Here is a 21160-nt window from a genome sequence, read left to right as displayed (position 1 = left end):
TGGCCCGCCTCTGATGCCCCGGGATCTTTGGCGTCGGGCGGACGGCGGTCGGCGGCGGCGCCGGAGTCGTCCATCTGGAAGAGCAGCATGAGCGTCCTCCGCAGCTTGCCCTGGTCTTCTTGGTCGCCGGGAGCGGGGACGGGGAGGGGGAGGGGGGCGGGGCGGGCGTCGGGGTTGAGGGAGGAGGAGGAGGAGGAGGTGGTGGCGACCTCGAGGATCTCGGGGTGGGCGGGGCTGCGGACGGAGGAGAGGCGCTCGACGAGGCAGGCGGAGCAGACGCCCGTGAGGGGCTGGTCCGGGTGGCGGCCGCAGCGCCGGCCGGCCGCCGGCTCCTCCGCCCCCACCTCCGGCCCCGGCTCCGGCAGCGGCAGCGGGTGCGGGCCCTCCTCCTCGTCCATTGGGCCCGGAGTGGAAGCTCCCGGGTGAGTCAGCGAGTGAGGCAGGGTGGGGGGACAAGCGGAAGCAGAAGCGCAAGAGGGGGCGACGACGACATGGACAGGGACATGGCTGGCCGGAAAGGCCTCCGAAAAGAAAGAAAGGAAGAAAAACCCTAGCCTAGCCTGGCCTGGCGAGTGGGAAAAGCGACTTTCGGGGTTGGGTTGCTTCCTTCCGGCGCGTGCGGCGTGGGGAAACCAACCAACACGACACAAACGGTAGGAAAAGGCCGAACCAAGTGGCCGGGAGTGGAGCGGAGCGCCGGCGGATGGGATGGAGACGAGGTATCCGGCCGGCCAGGAAATGCGAGTTTGTCGCCGCCGAGGAGCGCTAAATTTCGGGTATCTATTCGAGATCTGACCCTAGTCTGATATAATTTTGAGATCTGGTCCTTCTACTACCGCCAAGGTTCATGGCGATAGGGTCTAACAGCCTACCGCCAAGGTCCCTGGCGGTAGGGTTGCATGCCCTACCGTAAAAAAAAATTAAGTGTTGAACACAGTGCGTGCTCGTGCCTACTGTAAAGCACTTTGACAGTAGGGTTTTATAGACTACCGCCAGTATGTTTGGCGGTAAGGATGTTTCCCGCGCGGCTGTCCCGGATCCCGCCTGCCGCCGTCCGGCCTCCACGATCCTGCCAGCCAGCCAGCGACCGCACCACACCTCCTCACGCCCTCCTCCACACCAGCCGGACGGGTACCCTCCACTCGTTACGCAGTCGGTGCTGCTTCCCCACTGCAAGAACGAAAACGATAAACACGTTTTCCATGTCATTTTATTATATTAGCATGAATGATGGCAAATTTATTTGTAGCTTGCATACATAGTTTCTCTTGAAGAAACGTTCGATTTGATTCGTCATGTCTAAAAAGAAAAATCTGACGTTCGGTAGATATTCGGGCCCTTCCTTCGACTTCATGATGATATGAAGCAACAGTAAAACATACTTCCTCTGTTCATTTTTATAAGGCTTGGTAGATGTCTCAGACACCGTGCAAAACAGCTCAATTTCACTTGTCTAAAACGACTTATAAAAGTGAACGGAGGGAGTAGTAGTAATAATAACAAGAAGAAGAAGATCCAGCCAAGGACTGTCGTAATAGAAGCAGACTTAAGCAAGGATTCTACTTCTTGACATCACGATATGGCTAATCGCACTTGCTATCCCAACAGTAAAACATACAGCCATACAGCGACTGGTGCCCCCCAAGTGGTTCCTTTGTGGTGTGGTGTGGACCCGTCGTTGCTTCGGTGCAAACCAAAAATGAAAATCCAGCCGCCTGATCCTAAACTTCTCAGCCAGCTTAAATCCTGTTTACTCTGCCTGGTAACCATGGCAGCAGTCAGGGTATAATACCACTAGCAAAAACCACAGGGTCGTTCCCAGGGCAGCACAAACCACCACATAAACCGGACCGCGCCGCGCCGCAACGCACGAACGGCAGCAACATCACGGTTCCTTCCATTCTCATGCACCACACCACAAGCAACTAGCCACACCAGATCCATTCATTCATAGCAAGACACGCAACAAAAGGGCCTTCATCCATTAACCATACATTAATAGTCCATGAGAATCCTCTGGGAATCTTTCCAACATAAACATCAACATACAGGGGTGGGGGGTCACTCATTCATCAGGTTCACAGCAATACACGATTGCCGTTCGGGAGGGCAGCCCCGGAAGAAACACGCTGCAAAGCCTCACCTCTCCGACCGGTGGCCTCACTCGGGCACGTTCATGGGCTGCTCCAGGCTCTCGACAAGGATCCGGAGGTCTAGGTCCTTGTCCTCAAACTTCTTGATGAAGGCGTGGTTCTGCGACAATAACATCGAACATGTTAGTTGAACATGTTAGTTTAATAACGACGATTCAGCACACACACACACACACACACACACTAGTCGGCAGAATCAATGGTGCCACGGTTAGTTGAACATGCTACAAGAAGTTGTCAAGTGGAAGGGAATGCTCACCAAGAGTTCTGAAGCAGACATCCGCTCGGCGGGGTCCTTTTGTATGCTGCAAAGCAAGATAGCAATATGAAATAACACTACAGTATATATACTACACAGATGGCACAAATTTCAAAAGCTAAGCTAGCAGAAATCATCGGTTGCCTTCAGGATGCGCACATCTCATTATGAATTTACTCACTAACTAAAATATAGAGCAATAAAACATATAGCCAATAAACAGAGTTGACTGTAAATCAAAGGAAGTTCGAAAGTAATAGTATTTGAATGGTCGGTTTTCAGCCGGGTTTCCTTATAAACTGGTCAACCCTCTTCTACATGAGAAGCAGAGCTCTTGCTGGTTGCTTGAAAAAAGAATAGTATTTGAGTGGTAGATATGAGCCAATTGCTGCAGGTCAAGCATGATGTGAGGACTGGGGAGTTTAGACAGAGTCGCATGGTAAATACATGTAAGTGTATTACGGTATTAGTTAATCACATCAATGACACACCACTCTGAGTACGAGCAGAAATCGGAGTGCAAAAGATGGTAATTGGCACACAAAACATGTAACGATATGTGCATTCAGATTATTTTTATCATCAATTCCTAAAGAGTTCACACATGGGATAGAAAACTAATGGATAAATACGCAGGCTAGCAAGAAACAAGCATGACTGCAACAAGATATATCTGCAGCTTCGAAAATTGCGAACTCTGATTGAATTTGTACACTTGATCATAAAATGGTGTTGTCTTCTATATATTGTTTAGATGTGCAGGATAAGGTTTATTTCCCCACTATGGAACCTTGCTGGCTGTTTGCATCTCTGCCTGGGTGATTTAATCCTTGGAGATATGAGATCTCTCTTATCATGTTTTAATCACATTCTGTCATCTGCAATACTGCAGCCGATGTCCGAAGTACCTTTTTTTTTCCAATTAATTGTCACTTTGGTGGTTCTTTGCCCCCACTGTATTGTATTTTTTCCAAGTTTACTTGGAGGGTTTAATTTGTTCAATCTCATATTACTTTTAGCTCACAACTTCTTATTGCTACATATTTTGACACTACAAATACACAGGCTGATACAGATCGGTACAGATATTACGTACCAGTTTCGGATATGCGTAATAAAGGTAAGCGGAGGAAATCTTTACGCACATGCCTTAAATTAAGAGTAGAGGACAAAAGGACAGGGCAGGTGATTATGTGGTCCCATTATCATTGACTGTAGAATGTTGCCGCCATGCACCGGGTGTCTTAATTACTTTCTCTGCATACGGTGCACCACCCATTATTTATACCTCAAAGCTCAAGCACTTTGTCCAGCAATTCAAGCTTGTACTTCGAGAGCTTTTGTATCGCTATATTTGTAGGCACTGAAAGTAAGCCGGGAAGAGGAAGAGTGAGCTCAAGAGCACTGGGAATGGGAACATGGAGGAAAGCCCTGCTTGTTTGTTTGCACCTGCAGTGTTGGAGGTGCAAATATTGGGCATGGATCCTTTCCTGATGCCTCCCATTCCTACCGTTCTTGTGCACTTCTTCCTCTTCCTTTTGGCTTACGCAATAGCTCTGATGGAGAAACCATAGACATGTGTCCACATGTTTAGATAACATGAGACCTCAATGGCAAGCCCAGAAGAGGAAGAATAGAGGGCCTTAGAGTAGTGGGAATGGGAACATGGAGGAAAGCCTAACTTGCTCGGTTTTCACCTCCAGTGTTGGAGGTGAGAATTTAGTTTGGTGTTTCCCAATGCCTCCCATTCCTATTGTTCTAAAGCACTCCTTCCTCTTCCTTTTTGGCTTGCTTGATTGCTTTAGCTTAGAAACCAACTATTTGTTTGCATATATTCGATGTGAAATCTCAAAAGCGAGCTAGGAAGAGGAAGAAAGAGAGGGCCTAAGAGCAATGGGGATGAGAACATAGAGGAAAGCCTAAGTTATCGGTTCTTCACCTCTTGTGCTGAGGTGGAAATCCCGTTTGGTATTTTCCCGACGCCTCTCATTCCTATCGTTCTTAAGCGCTCCTTCCTCTTCCTTTTTGTGTGCTGAATCTTTTAGCAGAAAAACTGAACGTATATGTGGATATATTAAGATGGTATGAGATGTCCATTGCGAGACATGAAGAAGAAGAAAAGATGACCTAAGAGCAGTGGGCATGGGAACATGATGGAAGGCTAAAGCCCTTGTTCCTCGTCTAACACTAGAGGAGGCTTTGGTTTGAGTTTTTGTGATGCCTTCCATGCCTATTGTTCTTTGGTGCCCCTTCCTCTTCATGGGATACACAACCTAAAAAGGATTCATAGTATAACTGATTTGGTCAAGTTCATACACCCTGCATAGTAGGAGGGTTATTTTCCATGTTTTTTTTGGCATGCCTTAATCCATCAGTTAGATAAGATGCCGGATTGTTAGCTGGTTTATACTACAGCCTCAAAGTCAAGGGTTTGTCAATCAAGGCAACAATTAGATCAGATATTGACATAGCTAACTTAAATCAGGAAGTAGATTTTGAATTTAAACTGAAAATTAGGGTTGTTACATGATTAATAACTCAAACACCAGATTAGCTAAACTGCTTGAAGTTTCAAGGGCCCACAAGCTACTTAAACAGGGTTTGGTAAACAGGTAGTTTCAGTGGCAAGTTGCCGAAAGTCGATCCATTTGTGAGGGCTGGAATTTCTTGGGATGCACTGAAATGTAATATCATGAAAAAAACATTGATTCGTCCGTTTGCTGTTGCAAAAAACACCATTATAAAATCTGGACATCTGAGGATTTCACTAATTCTTATCTGAAGAACATTGCACAGTTTAAACAGTTATTCTCCAGAATTAATGAAGCCCAAATTATCACACTAAATCAAAGGAAGTTCTGAAGTAATAGTATTTGAATGGTAGATATCAGCCAATTGATGCAGGTCAAGCATTATGTGAGGACTGAGGAGTTTAGACAGAGTCGCATGGTAAATGCATGCAAGCGTATTACTCTTATCAGTTAATCACATCAATGACACACCACTCTGACCACTCTAGCTAAGACTACGAGCAGAAATCGGAGTGCAAAAGATGGTAATTGGCACACAAAACATGAAACAAATCGGAGTGCAAAAGATGGTAATTGGCACACAAAACATGAAGCAATATCAATATGTTCATTCAGATTATTTTTATCATTTCCTAAATAGTTCACACATGGGATATAGCAAACTAATGGATAAAATACACAGACTAGCAAGAAACAACCATTACCGCAACAGGATATATCTGCAGCTTCGAAAATTGTGAACTCCGATGGAATTTGCAGTTTTGTACAATTCATCATAAATTGGTGTTGTTTTTTATATATTGTTTAATGTGCAGGATAAGGCTTATTTCCCCACTCTGGAACCTTGCAGTCTGTTTGCATCTCAACCTGGGCGATTTAATCCTTGGAGGGATGGTGGCCGAGCTACAAGGTTGAACTGGGAAGTACTTTGATGGGTGGAAGAAGTACCATGCTCTCTTCAAGACCTTGTTCTTCCTTTGTGTCCGATCCTTATTCTTAAAATACTCTGTGTATAAATGAGTTTAGACTGAATATGTGATCACTATACCTTCATGTGTTTTCCTCCTAGGGATCAAGGGTGATGGTTTCTTTGGAGATATGTTTTTCCTATATTTTCTCATGCCATGTAGTTGTGTGCAGCCTGCAGAATTTGGATACTAAATTACTTAAAAAATAATAGGACTAAACTTTTTTTCTTTATAAAATAGTCTACAGACATTTTGGTTTTGCAGATATGAGATCCCTCTAATCATGTTGTAATCACATTCTGTCATCTGCAAATAATGCAGCTCATGTCCAAAGTACCTTGTGTTCCAATTAATTGTCACATTGGTGGTTCTTTGCCCACTGTTATGTAATTTTTCAAGGGTTTAATTTGTCTAATTTCATATTATTTTTAGCTTATAACTTCTTATTGCTACATATATTGACACTATAAATGCACAGGCCGATACAGATGTTCTAAAAGAAGGCTGGTACAGATATTATGTACCAGTTTCGGATATGGGTAATAAAGGTGAGCAAAAGAGATCTTTACGCACATGCCCTTAATTAAGAGTAGAGGACAATAGGACAGGACCGGTGATTATATGACCCCATTATCATTGACTGTAGAATGGTGCCTCCATGCACCGGGTGTCTTCATTGCTTTCTCCTCTAAGGTTCTGCATATGGTGCACCACCAATTATTTATACCTCAAAGCTGAAACACTTTGTCCAACAATTCAAGCTTGTCCTTCGAGAGCCTTGTCTCGCTAGATTTGTACGCACTGAAAGTAAGCCCAGAAGAGGAAGAGAGAGCTCAAGAGCAATGGGAATGGGAACATAGAGGAAAGCAATGCTTGTTTGTTTGCACCTGTAGTATCGGAGGTGCAAATATTTGGCATGGATCCTTTCCTGATGCCTCCCGTTCCTACCGTTCTTGTGCACTTCTTCCTGTTCCTTTTGGCTTACATGATAGCTCTGATGGAGAAACCATAGACATGTGTCCACATGTTTAGATAACATGAGACCTCGAATGCGAGCCCGGAAGAGGAAGAATAGAGGGCCTTAGAGTAGTGGGAATGGGAACATGGAGGAAAGCCTAAATTGCTCGGTTTTCACCTCTAGTGTTGGAGGTGAAAAATCTAGTTTGGTGTTTCCCAATGCCTCCCATTCCTATTGTTCTAAAGCACTCCTTCCTCTTCCTTTTTTGGCTTGCTTGGTTGCTTTAGTTTAGAAACCAACTATATGTTTGCACATATTCGATGTGAAATCTCAAAAGCGAGCTAGGAAGAGGAAGAAAGGGAGGGCCTAAGAGCAATGGGGATGAGAGCATAGAGGAAAGCCTAAGTTATCGGTTCTTCACCTCTTGTGTTGAGGTGTGTCAGGACCCCGACTCAATGCCACATCGATCTAGCATGTAACACCTCATATCACTTTGCGGCCTCACGCACGGTATTCTCACGGGTGTCGCCCTACCTTTGCCCGGGACCGTTTGCGCCTTTTGGCACACGTATATAACAGTGTCGCTAGCATCCATATGATAAGGAGCCCGGGCTGACATGGCTAGTCGTAAACCCAAAGCGGCACAGACTTACAGGGACAGGCATCCATGACCCAGCATCGAACGTGTCGGTCATCAGCGAGTGAATCCAGGCTGTAGCACTGGGCTAGCAGGACTCCGGTGAACCGGGCTGTAGCGGGCTAACAGGACTCCGGTATCCACCGCGTGACATTTCCCCGAAGGGACAGACACAGGAACGAAGAAGGACACATGCCGGCCAGCCTAAGTGTTCCGGAGCAGTAGCAAGCTACCATGGCTCGGTGGAAACACTAGGAGACATTTCCCCGTAAGAGAGGCTACTAAAGATAAACAACTAGATGGTCAGATCCCACACATACCAAGCATTTCAATAACATGCACACAATATGCTCGATATGTGCAAATACAACATGGCATCACAACATGACTCTACGACTCAAGTAATTTATTCAATAGGCTCCGAGGAGCGAGACATTACAAACATGGGTCTCATGACCCAACAATCAGAGCATACAAGTCAAGGCACAAGCGGAAGCTATCATGTCTGAGTACAGACATCTATAAATGAAAAAGGCTGAGAAGCCTGACTATCTACCAGATCCTGCCGAGGGCACAAGATCGTAGCTGAGGTATCAAGCTAAACGTCGAAGTCCACGCGGAACTACTAGCGAGACCGAAGTCTCTCTGCAAAACATAAAATAGGCAAACGTGAGTACAAATGTACCCAGCAAGACTTACATCAGAACTATCTACATATGCATCATTATCAACAAAGGGGATGGTGGGGTTTAACTGCAGCAAGCCAGCTTTGACTCGGTGGCTATCCTGAACTACGACTGCAAGTGACTCTTTTGAGGTGGCGCACACGAGTCCACATATTCACCATATCAATACACCACTATGGATCCGCTCCCGTCTCCCTACGAGAACGCCATCCATAGCACTCACGCTTATCTTGCGCATTTTAAAGTATCCACTTTCACTTGTCTATGAACTGATATAAGCAACCCAGAAGTCCTTTTCCGCGGACACGGCTATTCGAATAGATCATATTAACCCTGCAGGGGTGTACTTCTTCACACACGCTCTCACCACTTACCGCCGTTTACACGACATGTACTCGGCAACCTTCAAGCGGAAGCCCAACGTGGGTGTCGGCCACGGCCTGCCTAAACACTCGAGTCTCTAGTCCAGGTTTATCGCCTATTCGGGTTCCATCCATGAGGAGATCCGGCCGGAGTTTCGCTCACAGCCCCAAACGATGTGAACAGGGTTCCCGAGACACCAAACGGGCGCCCGGTACACCGTGCCACGTGCCTACCGCATCACAGCCCACCCCTACGGTCAGCGCTGCGCACGGCCTCCAGCATACTACAAACACCAGAAACTACTTGCAACTCCTGGACAGAGAACAAGGATGATCAAGAAGCCGAGAGGGTCCATTGGTTTCGGGCCCAATGCGTGGTAGTAGCTGAATCATGGATCACAAACACAGAACTCAGTTCCTGAGGACGGCTTCAATGAGACAACCCACCATGTACTCCTACATGGCCTCTCACCGCTACCTTTACCAAATCGTGTTCATACACTTAGCTCACACACAGTAGGACATGTTCACACGCCTCTGATTCATCCCCGATGAATCAGACCTGACTCAACTCTAAGCAGTAGCAGGCATGACAAACAAACATGAATGAGTAGGCACAACAGGGCTCAAACAACTCCTACTCATGCTAGTGGGTTTCATCTATTTACTGTGGAATGACAGGTCATGCAAAGGATAAAGGGGTTCAGCTACCGCAGCAAGTAACAGATGAATCGATGTTGTCCTAATGCAGTAAAAGAGAGCAGGAGCGAGAGAGTGGGATTTTATCGGAATGAACAAGGGGCTTTTGCTTGCCTGGCACTTCTGAAGATAACATTGAATCTTCATCAGTGTCAACGATCACATCATCGGTATCACGTCTATCGAGAGGGAACAAATACCGACAACACAAAAAGGGAACACAATCAATGCAATGCACAATATGATGCATGATCATGACATGGCAAAATGAATGTGTTTTGGGCTAATGCAACTAAAACCAGATTAAATGGAGTTGGTTTGAATCCAAGATTCAAATTCAAACTCCATATGTGGATATTTAAATGCCCTTTATATGATTTGTGCTAAACAGCAGCTATAAGTTGTTCTAACATGCATGAAAATGGTACAGATGGATTCCTTGAATTTTTCTGATAATTTTTCATATATGAATTATTTAATTTGGAGTTACGGTTAATTTTCTATGATTTATTGAAGTTTTAGCTATTTTCTGAAATTTCCTGAATAATATTAAATCCAGAAAATACTTATTGCGTCAGCCCCACGTCACAGTGACGTCAGCAGGGTCAACTGGGCTGGCTCGGTCAAACCTGACGTGTGGGGGCCACACGTCAGTGACACAGGAGCTAATCCCGGTCAAACCCAGCGCTGACTGGGGTTTGACCAGGGGTGGGGCCCGCTGTCAGTGGCCTAGGGGGTTGGTTAGCGCGTCATTAGTGGCTAATGACAGCGCCACGTCACTGGCCACTGGAGTTCGGCCGGCGGCGACCCGAAACGCGGCGGAAGTTCACCGGGGTTGCGCTACGGGCGGCGGCTGGACGTGCGAAGGGCACCAGAAGGTAGCCCGTGCCCGTGCGCATCTAGGGGGGCCAACGGGAGGTGCGGGGGTGGCCGGGGTTCGCCGGAATGGAGCCCGAGGCGGCGGCCGGAGCTCGGGTGGGTGCGGGGTTAGCGCTGCAGCTTGCAAACAAGCTAGCTGCCACGCTAGCGTTGCTCCACGGGTCGTTGCGAGTGCAACGGACGCACGCGCGGGGCCATTTGGTCACCGGGGCTTCGCCGGCGACGAGTCCGTGCGGCGGAGCGTCTCGGCTCCGGTAGAGGGGGCGGCTAGAGCTCGTAATCGGGCTTGGGGTTAGGGGGAAACGAAGCAGGGACTCACAGGGATCGTGCAGGGAGGGTCAGCGAGCTCGGGGAAGCGACGATGGTGGCGAATTGACGGTGAAGATCCTCGGCGGCCGGCGATGGAAACGGCGATGCCGGCGGCGTTGTGGCGCGTCCGTAGGGCCGTGGGTCGGTGGGGAGGAAGGAGGGGTCAAGGGGGAGCTCCTGGGCGCATCGGCGAGGCTAGGGGTGGCCGGTGGCCACGGGGAAGCTCGTCGGCGGCGGCGGGTGTGTTCGGTGGCTGCGCGCGAGAGAGCCAGAGGAGGAGAGGAGCTCGGGGAGAGAGTGAGAGGCCTGGGGGGGTGCGTGGCGTCGCGGACGGGGTCCAGGGCGACGAGAGGAAGCAGGAGGTGGCCAGGGGAAGCAGGAGGTGGCCGAGGCAGCGTCGGCGCGCGCCACGCCTCGCCTCTGTTCGTCCTCCTGGCAGAGGAGGAAGAGGACAAGGGGGAGGAGGTGGGCTGGGCCGGCTGGTGGGGGAGCTGGGCCGGCTGGTGGGCTGCGCGGGTGAGGCCAGGTAGGCTTTACTCTTTTTTATTTTTTTTTCTCTCTGTTTTGTTTTAACTCTGTTTTCTATTTTGCAGGTTTGTTTTGAATTTGGTTTTGAAACCAATTCAATTTATTTTGCTTCTGACAATATTTTTAAGAGCTAAAAGAATTAAAACAATGCTCCACAAAAATATTTCAGAATTATTGGACCTATATTTATTTAACAGTAGATATAAGTCCAATTCAAATAGCTATGATTTAAATTCAAAGTCCCAAAAATAAATCCTTAAAAATGTTCAATATTTTGGTTGGGACCAGAACCCTTACCAAAAATTATCAAACATTTAAGAAGAGCCTTTTGGAGCAATGAATGAGATTTCTAGGGTTTTTGCCCCTCTTTTATTTAGGGTTTTGAGGCTTCCAATATTCCTCAATTCAAGTTTCAAAAATATAGACATGATGCACACATGAAGCTAGCCTAGAGCAATGCCAGAAGCTAGGGATGTGACAAGGTGGAAATCCCGTTTGGTATTTTCCCGATGCCTCTCATTCCTATCGTTCTTAAGCGCTCCTTCCTCTTCCTTTTTGTTTGCTGAATCTTTTAGCAGAAAAACTGAACGTATATGTGGATATATTGAGATAGTATGAGATGTCTATTGCGAGACATGAAGAGGAAGAAAAGGTGACTTAAGAGCAGTGGGCATGGGAACATGATGGAAGGCTAAAGCCCTTGTTCCCCGTCTAACACTAGAGGAGGCTTTGGTTTGAGTTTTTCTGATGCCTTCCATGCCTATTGTTCTTTGGTGCCCCTTCCTCTTCCTTTTGGATACACAACATAAAAAGGATTCATAGTATAACATGATTTGGTCAAGTTCATACACCCTGCATAGTAGGAGGGTTATTTTCCATCTTTTTCTGGCATGACTTAATCCATCGGTTAGATAAGATGCCGGATTGTTAGCTGGTTTATACTACAACCTCAAAGTCAAGGTTTTGTCAATCAAGGCAACAATTAGATCAGATATTGACATAGCTAACTTAAATCAGTAAGTACATTTTGACATTAAACTGACAATTAGGGTTGTTACATGATTAATAACTCAAACGCCAGATTAGCTAAACTGCTTTAAGTTTCAAGGGCACACAAGCTACTTAAACAGGATTTGATAATCAGGTAGTTTCAGTGGCAAGTGGCCCTGAGTAGCTGTTGTCTGGAAGCGCAAGTCGATCTGTTTGGGAGGGCTGGAATTTCTTGGGCTGTACTGAAATGTAATATTATGGTTTAAAAAAAAATATTGATTCGTCCGTTTGCTGTTGCAAAACACACCATTATAAAATCTGGACATATGAGGCTTTCACTAATTCTTATCTGAAGAACACTGCACAGTTTAAACAGTTATTCTCCAGAATTAATGAAGCCCAAATTATCACACTAAATCAAAGGAAGTTCTGAAGTAATAGTATTTGAATGGTACATATCAGCCAGTTGATGCAGGTCAAGCATGACGTGAGGACTGAGGAGTTTAGACAGAGTCGCATGGTAAATGCATGTAAGTGCATTACTCTATCAGTTAATCAGATCAATGACACACCACTCTGACCACTCTAGCTAAGACTACGAGCAGAAACGGAGTACGAAAGATCGTAATTGGCACACAAAACATGAGACAATATCACTATGTTCATTCAGATTATTTTTATTATTTCCTCAGTAGTTCAAACATGGGATATAGCAACCTAATGGATTTATCTGCAGCTACGAAAATTGTGAACTCCAATGGAATTTGCAGTTTTGTAAACTTCATCATAAATTGGTGTTGTTTTTTATATATTGTTTAGATGTGCGGGATAAGGCTTATTTCCCCACTCTGGAACCTTGCAGGCTGTTTGCATCTCAACCTGGGCGATTTAATCCTTGGAGAGATGGTGGCAGAGCTACAAGATTGAACTGGGAAGTACTTCGATGGGTGGAAGAAGTACCATACTCTCTTCGGGACCTTGTTCTTCCTTTGTGTCCAAACCTTGTTCTTAAAATACTATGTGTATAATGAGTTTAGACTGAATATGTGATCACTATACCTTCATGTGTTTTATCCTAGGGATCAAGGGTGACAGTTCCTTTGGAGATATGTTTTTCCTATATTTTCCCATGACATGTAGTTGTGTACAGCCTGCAGAATTTGGATACTAAATTACTTAAAAAATAATAGGACTAAACTTTTTTTTCTTGATAAAATGGTCTATAGACATTTTGGTTATGCAGATATGAGATCCCTCTAATCATGTTGTAATCACATTCTGTCATCTGCAATAACGCAGCTCATGTCCAAAGTACCTTGTGTTCCAATTAATTGTCACGTTGGTGGTTCTTTGCCCACTGTTTTGTAATTTTTCGAGGGTTTAATATGTCTAATTTCATATTATTTTTAGCTTATAACTTCTTATTGCTGCGTATTTTGACACTATAAATGCACAGGATGATACAGATATTGTTCTAAAAGAAGGCTGGTACAGATATTATGTACCAGTTTCGGATATGGGTAATAAAGGTGAGCAAAAGAGATCTTTACGCACATGCCCTTAATTAAGAGTAGAGGACAATAGGACAGGGCTGGTGATTATGTGACCCCATTATCATTGACTGTAGAATGGTGCCTCCATGCACTGGGTGTCTTCATTGCTTTCTCCTCTAAGGTTCTGCATATGGTGCACCACCAATTATTTATACCTCAAAGCTGAAACACTTTGTCCAACACTTCAAGCTTGTCCTTCGAGAGCCTTGTCTCTAGATTTGTACGCACTGAAAGTAAGCCGGGAAGAGGAAGAGAGAGCTCAAGAGCAATGGGAATGGGAACATGGAGGAAAGCAATGCTTGTTTGTTTGCACCTGTAGTATCGGAGGTGCAAATATTTGGCATGGATCCTTTCCTGATGCCTCCCATTTCTACCGTTCTTGTGCACTTCTTCCTGTTCCTTTTGGCTTACGTGATAGCTCTGATGGAGAAACCATAGACATGTGTCCACATGTTTAGATAACATGAGACCTCGAATGCGAGCCCGGAAGAGGAAGAATAGAGGGCCTTAGAGTAGTGGGAATGGGAACATGGAGGAAAGCCTAAATTGCTCGGTTTTCATCTCTAGTGTTAGAGGTGAAAATCTAGTTTGGTGTTTCCCAATGCCTCCCATTCCTATTGTTCTAAAGCACTCCTTCCTCTTCCTTTTTTGGCTTGCTTGGTTGCTTTAGTTTAGAAACCAACTATATGTCTGCACATATTCGATGTGAAATCTCAAAAGCGAGCTAGGAAGAGGAAGAAAGGGAGGGCCTAAGAGCAATGGGGATGAGAGCATAGAGGAAAGCCTAAGTTATCGGTTCTTCACCTCTTGTGTTGAGGTGGAAATCCCGTTTGGTATTTCCCAATGCCTCTCATTCCTATCGTTCTTAAGCGCTCCTTCCTCTTCCTTTTTGTTCACTAAATCTTTAGCACAAAAACTGAACATATATGTGGATATGTTCAGATGGTATGAGATGTCCATTGTGAAACATGAAGAGGAAGCAAAGATGACCTAAGAGCAGTGGGCATGGGAACATGATGGAAGGCTAAAGCCCTTGTTCCTCGTCTAACACTAGAGGAGGCTTTGGTTTGAGTTTTTGTGATGCCTTCCATGCCTATTGTTCTCTGGTGTTCCTTCCTCTTCCTTTTGAATCACACAACATAAAAAGGATTCATAGTATAACATCATTTGGTCAACTTCATACACCCTGTATAGTAGGAGGGTTATTTTCCATATTTTTTTGGCATGCCTTAATCCATTGGTAAGATAAGATGCCGGATTGTTAACTGGTTTATCAACCCCACTGTCAAGGTTTTGTTAGTCAAGGCAACAATTAGATCAGATATTGACATAGCTAACTTAAATCAATGTGTACATTTTGACATTACTGACAATCAGGGTTGTTACATGATTGATAACTCAAACTCCAGATTAGCTAAACTGAAGTTTCAAGGGCCAACAAGCTACTTAAACAGGGTTTGATAAACAGTTCATTGGCAAGTTGCCCTGAGTAGTTGTTGTCCGGGGGCGCAAGTTGATTTGTTTGGGAGGGCTGGGATTTCTTGGGCTGTACTGAAATGTAATATTCATTAAGAAACATTGATTCATCCGTTTGCTATTGAAAAAGCACCATTATAAAATTTGGGCATCTGAGGATTTCACTAATTCTTATCTGAGAAACACCCCGCAGTTTAAACAGTTATTCTCCAGAATTAATGAAGCCCAAATTATCACACTAAAACAGTTCTATTAAGACCACGCTTGTTCAAAGGGGAAAGTAATACTTAAATAGATCAAACACATTTTTTTTAAAGGGGGGAATAATAATTGAGTGGACAAAGTCCATGAGCTGTGAGATGAGAAAGCAGATAACTATTAAAACAAGTTGGCCTAACCAACAATTTAAAATATTTACGGGAAGGACACGTGGAGGAAATCAGAACTTTAGAAAACAGGGCAAGAAGTTCATTCAAAGGGGAAAGTAATACTTGAATAGACAACACATTTTATCAAAGGGGGGGATAATAATTGAGTGGACAAAGTCCATGAGCTGTGAGACGAGAAAGCAGATAACTATTAAAACAACAAGAAGGACACGCGAAGGAAATCAGAACTTTAGAAAAAAGGGCAAGAAGTTCATTCAAGCATACTAAGCAAGAGGACAAAATAGAAATATAGTGACTGAACTAATTTCATGTGTAATTCCTGAGAATAATGTTAGCATACCAGGAAGAGATAAATGAGCAGAATTCTGGAGAGAACTGATCTGCAGGTGCAGAAGGTGGTGGCTGGTCAACAATTGCTTCCAATAGTTCATAGAAGCTTAACCAACCTTCTCCCTCTGGAGGAGTATAAGGGAAGCGACCAATGGCGCATTCAAGTATTACCAAGCCCAAACTCCATACATCACTCTTGTAGTCATAGGAGCTGCCACTAATCCGCTCAGGCTGCACAAGGAAGAAAGGAAGAAACTATGAAGGAAAATTTATGCACCCCAGATAACCGTTATGAGCATAAGCCGCAGTCAGAAGACAAAACTGGTCTTTTTACATACCGCCATATAGTTGTAGGTTCCAACAAATGTATCACGCTGACCAATCGAACTTGCTAGCACTGCACTCACCCCAAAATCAGTAATCTTTACTTCACCTTTATGGTTGACTAACAAGTTAGAAGGCTTTATGTCTCTGTGAATCACATGCCTTTCATGATGAAGATATAACAATCCCTCCAAAACCTGATTTATTCAGACACTACTGATGTTAGATGTGCCAGATTGTAGCTCCAACTTCCAACATATGTGACAGAATTTTAAGAATATTCTGAATACAAAAGTCAAAGCAGAAACAATAGGCCAAGCATATACATACCTGCTTGCAAAGTACTGCGAGGTATGGCTCCAGAATGGTTTTAACTTGTTTAATTATGTCTGCAAGAGATCCACGATCCATATATTCCAGAACAAGATATATTACACCATTGTGGTAAAAAGATTGATGGCAAAGGACTATATGTGGGCTCTGTGTTGCTTGATTTATTTTGAGCTCCTGTACTATTTGTTTGCGAACTGACTCCTGAATGTTCATTTGAATGCCCTATGAAGAAATTGCAATAGTCAATTAACTGATAGATCATATGGAGAAATGCCACGGCAGTACAAAGATCAGGAACAACGCTTGAAAACATTTAATCGCCCATATATTGTTACCTGATGTATTGTCATGCATTAGCGTCAGTTCTCAAATCAGTGTTCCATACAGATTTTGCAGGCCAGTACTAGATGTTTTTGCTATCGAAATATGTATATGGCAACCGTGTGCCAGATTGCGAAACTGCCACACGCCTCCCGATCTTCTTCCTTTCCCGCACGTCCTCCCCGACCTCCCTCCCGATTTCTTTCCTTTCCTGCACGTCTCCCGATCTCTTTCCTTTCCCGCGGGCACACCCGCTCGTGACTTCCTAATTTTCGTAATCGTCAATTATGGCCCCACGCGACTTCCCAATTTTCGGGCAAAAATAATGCTTGGACTAGGATTTGATCTCTGGTCTACAGGTAATCAACAAAGGGAACTAACCACCTCACCTATGACACTGATTGTTGAACAAGCTAAGGGAAATACTGTTTTTGACATGTTTTTGCCTTTAATATGTTAGCACTGAATTTTTTTTGTTTCAAGCATCGTGGTAACTTTGATCATTGGGAATAAATTTGTTGAACCCGCCCCCCGGTAATTTCTGTAAATAGCACGATAACATTCACGCTATAGACCTGATAATTTAGATACAAACATCGTGGTAACTTTAACCATTGGGGAAGATAAATGTGAAAAGATACCCGATAATTTATGTGTAATTAGATGGTAATATACGCAGCGCACATCTGATAACTGAGGTAGAAACACCATGGTAACTTTGATCGTAGGGATTTTTTTTTGAAAAGATACTCCGATATCTTCTGTGTAAATAGCACGGTAGTATACCTCCCTCCTCTGGCATTTTTATGTGTAAATAGCATGAAAATATATGCACTGCGATAACTAAACACCATGATAAGTTTCTGACCCGTGGGGGAGAATTTGCTGAAACATACACCTGATAAATTTTGTGTAAATAGCATGATATTTTAAGCACTACGGGCTTGATAAATTACCTAGAATCACCATGATAACTTTTTCTCCCAGGAAAAAGTTGTTCAAAACATCCCCAATAATTTTCATGTAAATAACATGATAATATAAGCACCGCATAACCGATAACTTGCAATATAAACATGATGGTAACTTTTTTTACCAAAGAAAAATAAGTTGTTAAAGACATACACTCGCCTCGCGCGTGGGCCTCTTGGATGAACACAACACATGACGTGCCACGAGAAAGTGACATAATGTTTAGTGTCATGAGGGGCACACGTGCTATAGGCGTGGTAAGTTACGCAAAAACATCGTGGTAATTTTTGACCTATGGGAAATGCTACCGAAACACACCCAGGTTTTTAGGTGCAAGTAACATGATAATATACAAACTATAGACCCGGTAACTCATGTACAATCCCCCATGGTAACTTTGACCAGGGGGAGGTTGATGTACATATACCCTGATAACTTATGTGTAAGTACCACAGTATTTTACACGTCGAAAACCTTCTAACTTGTGTATAAAATACAGTGGTGACTTTGAAGGGGTGTAGTTGTTGAAGCATAGTACCTGGTACGTTCTATGTAAATAGTATGGTAAGTTACGCAACACAGGCCTGATAACTTGCATATGAATGTCATGGTAACTTTGTCCTGAGGAGAAATCATGTGGTAGACGTGAAGAAGTGACAGTTTTCTCGGGGGTGGGCGCGCGAAATGTGCGGGAGAAACAGGTTTCTCGGACGAGCCTCCGGGGTCATTTCAGAGGAGGCGAGGTCAAAGGACGGGGGATCGTGTGGTACTTTAAAATGAAAGAAGTAGAGGTGTGGCAGTTTTGCTTATATGGCACACGTGTGCCAAATATCAGTCCTTTTGCTATAACTCATTTTAATAGTGTGCGTAAGCGTGCATCTAACTGAATATACTGTCATGCCATCACAAGCTGACTAAACAAAACTAATCTTCAGAGGTAGAATAATCCAATTGTCGTGACACGTCAAACAGATATGAATAGATTATTTTTCATGTTAACAAACTTGAATAAAAAAATAAACAGTATAACAGAAAAAACTACTCCCTCCGTCCCATAATATAAGAGCGCTTTTGACACTACACTAGTGTCAAAAACGCTCTTATATTATGGGACGGAGGGAGTAGCAGTTTACCGGAATGCTCTAACAGTAACAATAAAAATCCAACTTAGGCATACATAAATTTAGTGTTCTGTTACCTTCAAGGCATAAAATGTGCCCACCCACTTGTGCCGCACTAGTTGGACAACACCACCACTTCCCTTACCAATGACCTGAATCATCTCGAGGTCATCCATTGATAACTGCACATCTTCCACCTTCATTTTTGTTGATTGCTGAGGAAAATAAACAAATCAACATGTACTCAGAATTCAGAAACAACTTGATCCTTATCCAAATGATAACAAGCACAAACTGAGTAACAATATATCCTAGTTGGGATTCTACAGTAACCTTTAGACAACATACCCTATTCCCACTAACTATAAAACTTCTGTTGGTGGCATCTAATAAGCAGCAGCGAGCAGCAGAGTACATAATTTCAATCCTAGGCATTAAAAAATAATCATGAAACAATTATTGAGAAATCTGCAAATATGTTATGATTTTGGATAAAACGACTACAAAGTTTGAACTAGAAGGGTTCCTCTGACCCTGCGGTCCATAAATTTGTAACTTTGGTCGATGAAAGTAACACATGCTGCGACTTAGGCTGACAGCTGACTGCCTAAGTCACCAACAAATGCGAGCACTCTCTCTCTCCCTCTCCCTCTTGCGCACCTCCGCTGGGCAGATCCGAACTCCATATCTTCATAGCAGTTCACCTGGTCTCCTACCTACTCCTCGACTTGTTTTCAGGCTCTGGCAGCCAGTTCCATATTCATCTCCCATTCAAGAAATCCTAACCATAGGAAGAGACCATGAGGGGGAAGGAACCGCTCAAGGAGCTCCAGCTCATTCTGCCGGAGCGACACCTGTCAGTAAACCATGTAGGTTTTCTTGACTCGTTGGCTTAAACTGCCCGTTTTATTTATATAGCATGTTTTGTTTTCCTTTTTCCTGTTGAAGCTACTGAGGACTTGATATTTTACTGCACTACTTTTTTGTGTCTAGAAATGTTTTTGAGATACTTGAAGAAACAAGAAGTAATGTGTGAATTAAATGGTTGTCTTTGGTTTCTGGTGGTCTTTTAGACTTGATCAAAGAGGCTCGTGGCTTATCTCCGAGGAAAAGAGCGATGACTACGTGAGTTCCAGGTTCAGTAATGACTATTTTTTCGGTATGTCTTACTGTATTCAGGTTATATTGTACTTTGTGTGGCGACGTGTACGTTTATATAGTAGTACATATACTATTCAATCACAAATCTTATCAAATGTTTTGTTGGTTCCCCCTGGTTTATTGAATGCAGTAGACCCTCTGAGTGCACTGAATCAGTGACGCACGCAACACATAAACCACCCTTGTTAATGAATACGAGTACAATACAACAGGAACACACAACTGGGCAGATTAACAAACAACAGAGTTAGTCATTACAAAATATTGAGCCAAGAACTCACATGTTCATCTCCGTTTTCCTCGGAGATAAGCTGCAAACCTCTTTGATTAAGTCGCAGTTCACCGTCCTTGAACGTACCGCTCGCCGTCCTGAAAGACCACAAGCAGCTCAGCAACTCAACCCATATTGAGTTCAAATTAATCACTGGACTTGAATACTTTCGTGACATACAAAATGCAGAGTCAGCTCAGCAGCTCCGACCGTACCAATTCCAAATCAAGCACTACACTTAATGAATGCCATCAAAGTAAATCTATGCTTCAGACTACTACTGGCTACCCAGCTCCATCACAACCCGCAACAAAACCAACAGATCAAATCAAAGATGACACAGAAAACAAGTCTACCCAGGCCCCACAAAAATCTCTCATTATTACGTAGAAATAAAGCTCAAACTTTTGACGGCTTCAGTGGGGGAAAGGGGAGAGGGAAAAAAAACATGAAATTTAGGGTGAGGAATGGGGGAGACCTACAGGAACTTATCGACGGGCGTCTCCTGCGCCGGCACGGAGAGTGTGAGCTCCTTGAGCGGCTTCTTCCCCCTCATGGTGTCCTCCTTCCTCTGGCTAGGGTTTCTCGGGCGGGAGATGGACGCGGAGCTGGACAAAGCCGGAAGCAGGTTAGACATAGATCCGACGAGTCGGCATAAAGATACTGACTTTCGATCAGGCCGGATATGCTCGCTCACCGGGGGCGCGGCGGACGGGGAGGAGCGGCCGGGGCGCCGTCGGTGTGAGGGGAGGAATATAGGGAGAAAAATAGCAGCGGCGGAGCTGGTCAAAATGGTGGCACGTGGTGCGACTTGGGTTGACTGGTGAGGGGACGGCTAGCAGCCGTGCTCCAGGTTGGTCGCTGGATCGATCCGCGCGGCGGGCGGTCGCTGTAGCCGGCCACTGGATGGATCGAGCTCGGCAGAAAGTTCCCGGCGGCGGCGGGCGGGG

General features: G+C 44.4%; 2 protein-coding genes across 2 annotated transcripts in view; both read right to left on the bottom strand.

Moving 5' to 3' along the window:
• Positions 1-916, bottom strand: part of LOC119287638 — a 3263-nt gene extending 2347 nt beyond the window's left edge. The window contains exon 1 of the mRNA XM_037567218.1: positions 82-916. Within this exon, the coding sequence (XP_037423115.1) occupies positions 82-398 (317 nt within the window). The 5' untranslated portion in view covers positions 399-916. The remainder of the gene's footprint in view (positions 1-81) is intronic.
• Positions 917-1926: 1010 nt separating this feature from the next.
• Positions 1927-21154, bottom strand: LOC119287637 (mitogen-activated protein kinase kinase 1-like). Its single transcript, XM_037567217.1, has 9 exons — positions 20908-21154; positions 20693-20818; positions 20221-20308; positions 18856-18993; positions 16362-16586; positions 16046-16228; positions 15718-15938; positions 2413-2458; positions 1927-2253 (listed from the first exon to the last, which is right to left on the bottom strand). The coding sequence occupies exons 2-9, from the start codon at positions 20764-20766 to the stop codon at positions 2161-2163; spliced, it is 1068 nt and encodes a 355-aa protein (XP_037423114.1). The 5' UTR covers positions 20767-20818; positions 20908-21154; the 3' UTR covers positions 1927-2160.
• Between the last annotated feature and the right edge of the window lie 6 nt (positions 21155-21160).

The sequence above is a fragment of the Triticum dicoccoides genome, chromosome 4A (genome assembly GCF_002162155.2).
Source record: "Triticum dicoccoides isolate Atlit2015 ecotype Zavitan chromosome 4A, WEW_v2.0, whole genome shotgun sequence".
Classification (NCBI taxonomy): domain Eukaryota; kingdom Viridiplantae; phylum Streptophyta; class Magnoliopsida; order Poales; family Poaceae; genus Triticum; species Triticum dicoccoides.
This window is presented reverse-complemented; position numbering and strand designations above follow the sequence as displayed.

Bases quoted from the DNA above. Each gene is read 5' to 3' on its own strand.
- LOC119287637 (XM_037567217.1), bottom strand. From the start codon at position 20,766: ATGAGGGGGAAGAAGCCGCTCAAGGAGCTCACACTCTCCGTGCCGGCG. The intron at 16,587-18,855 runs GTAACAGAACAC...ATTTCTTCATAG, and splicing joins GCACATTTTATGCCTTGAAG to GGCATTCAAATGAACATTCA. The intron at 15,939-16,045 runs GTATGTAAAAAG...TTCCTTGTGCAG, and splicing joins GAACCTACAACTATATGGCG to CCTGAGCGGATTAGTGGCAG.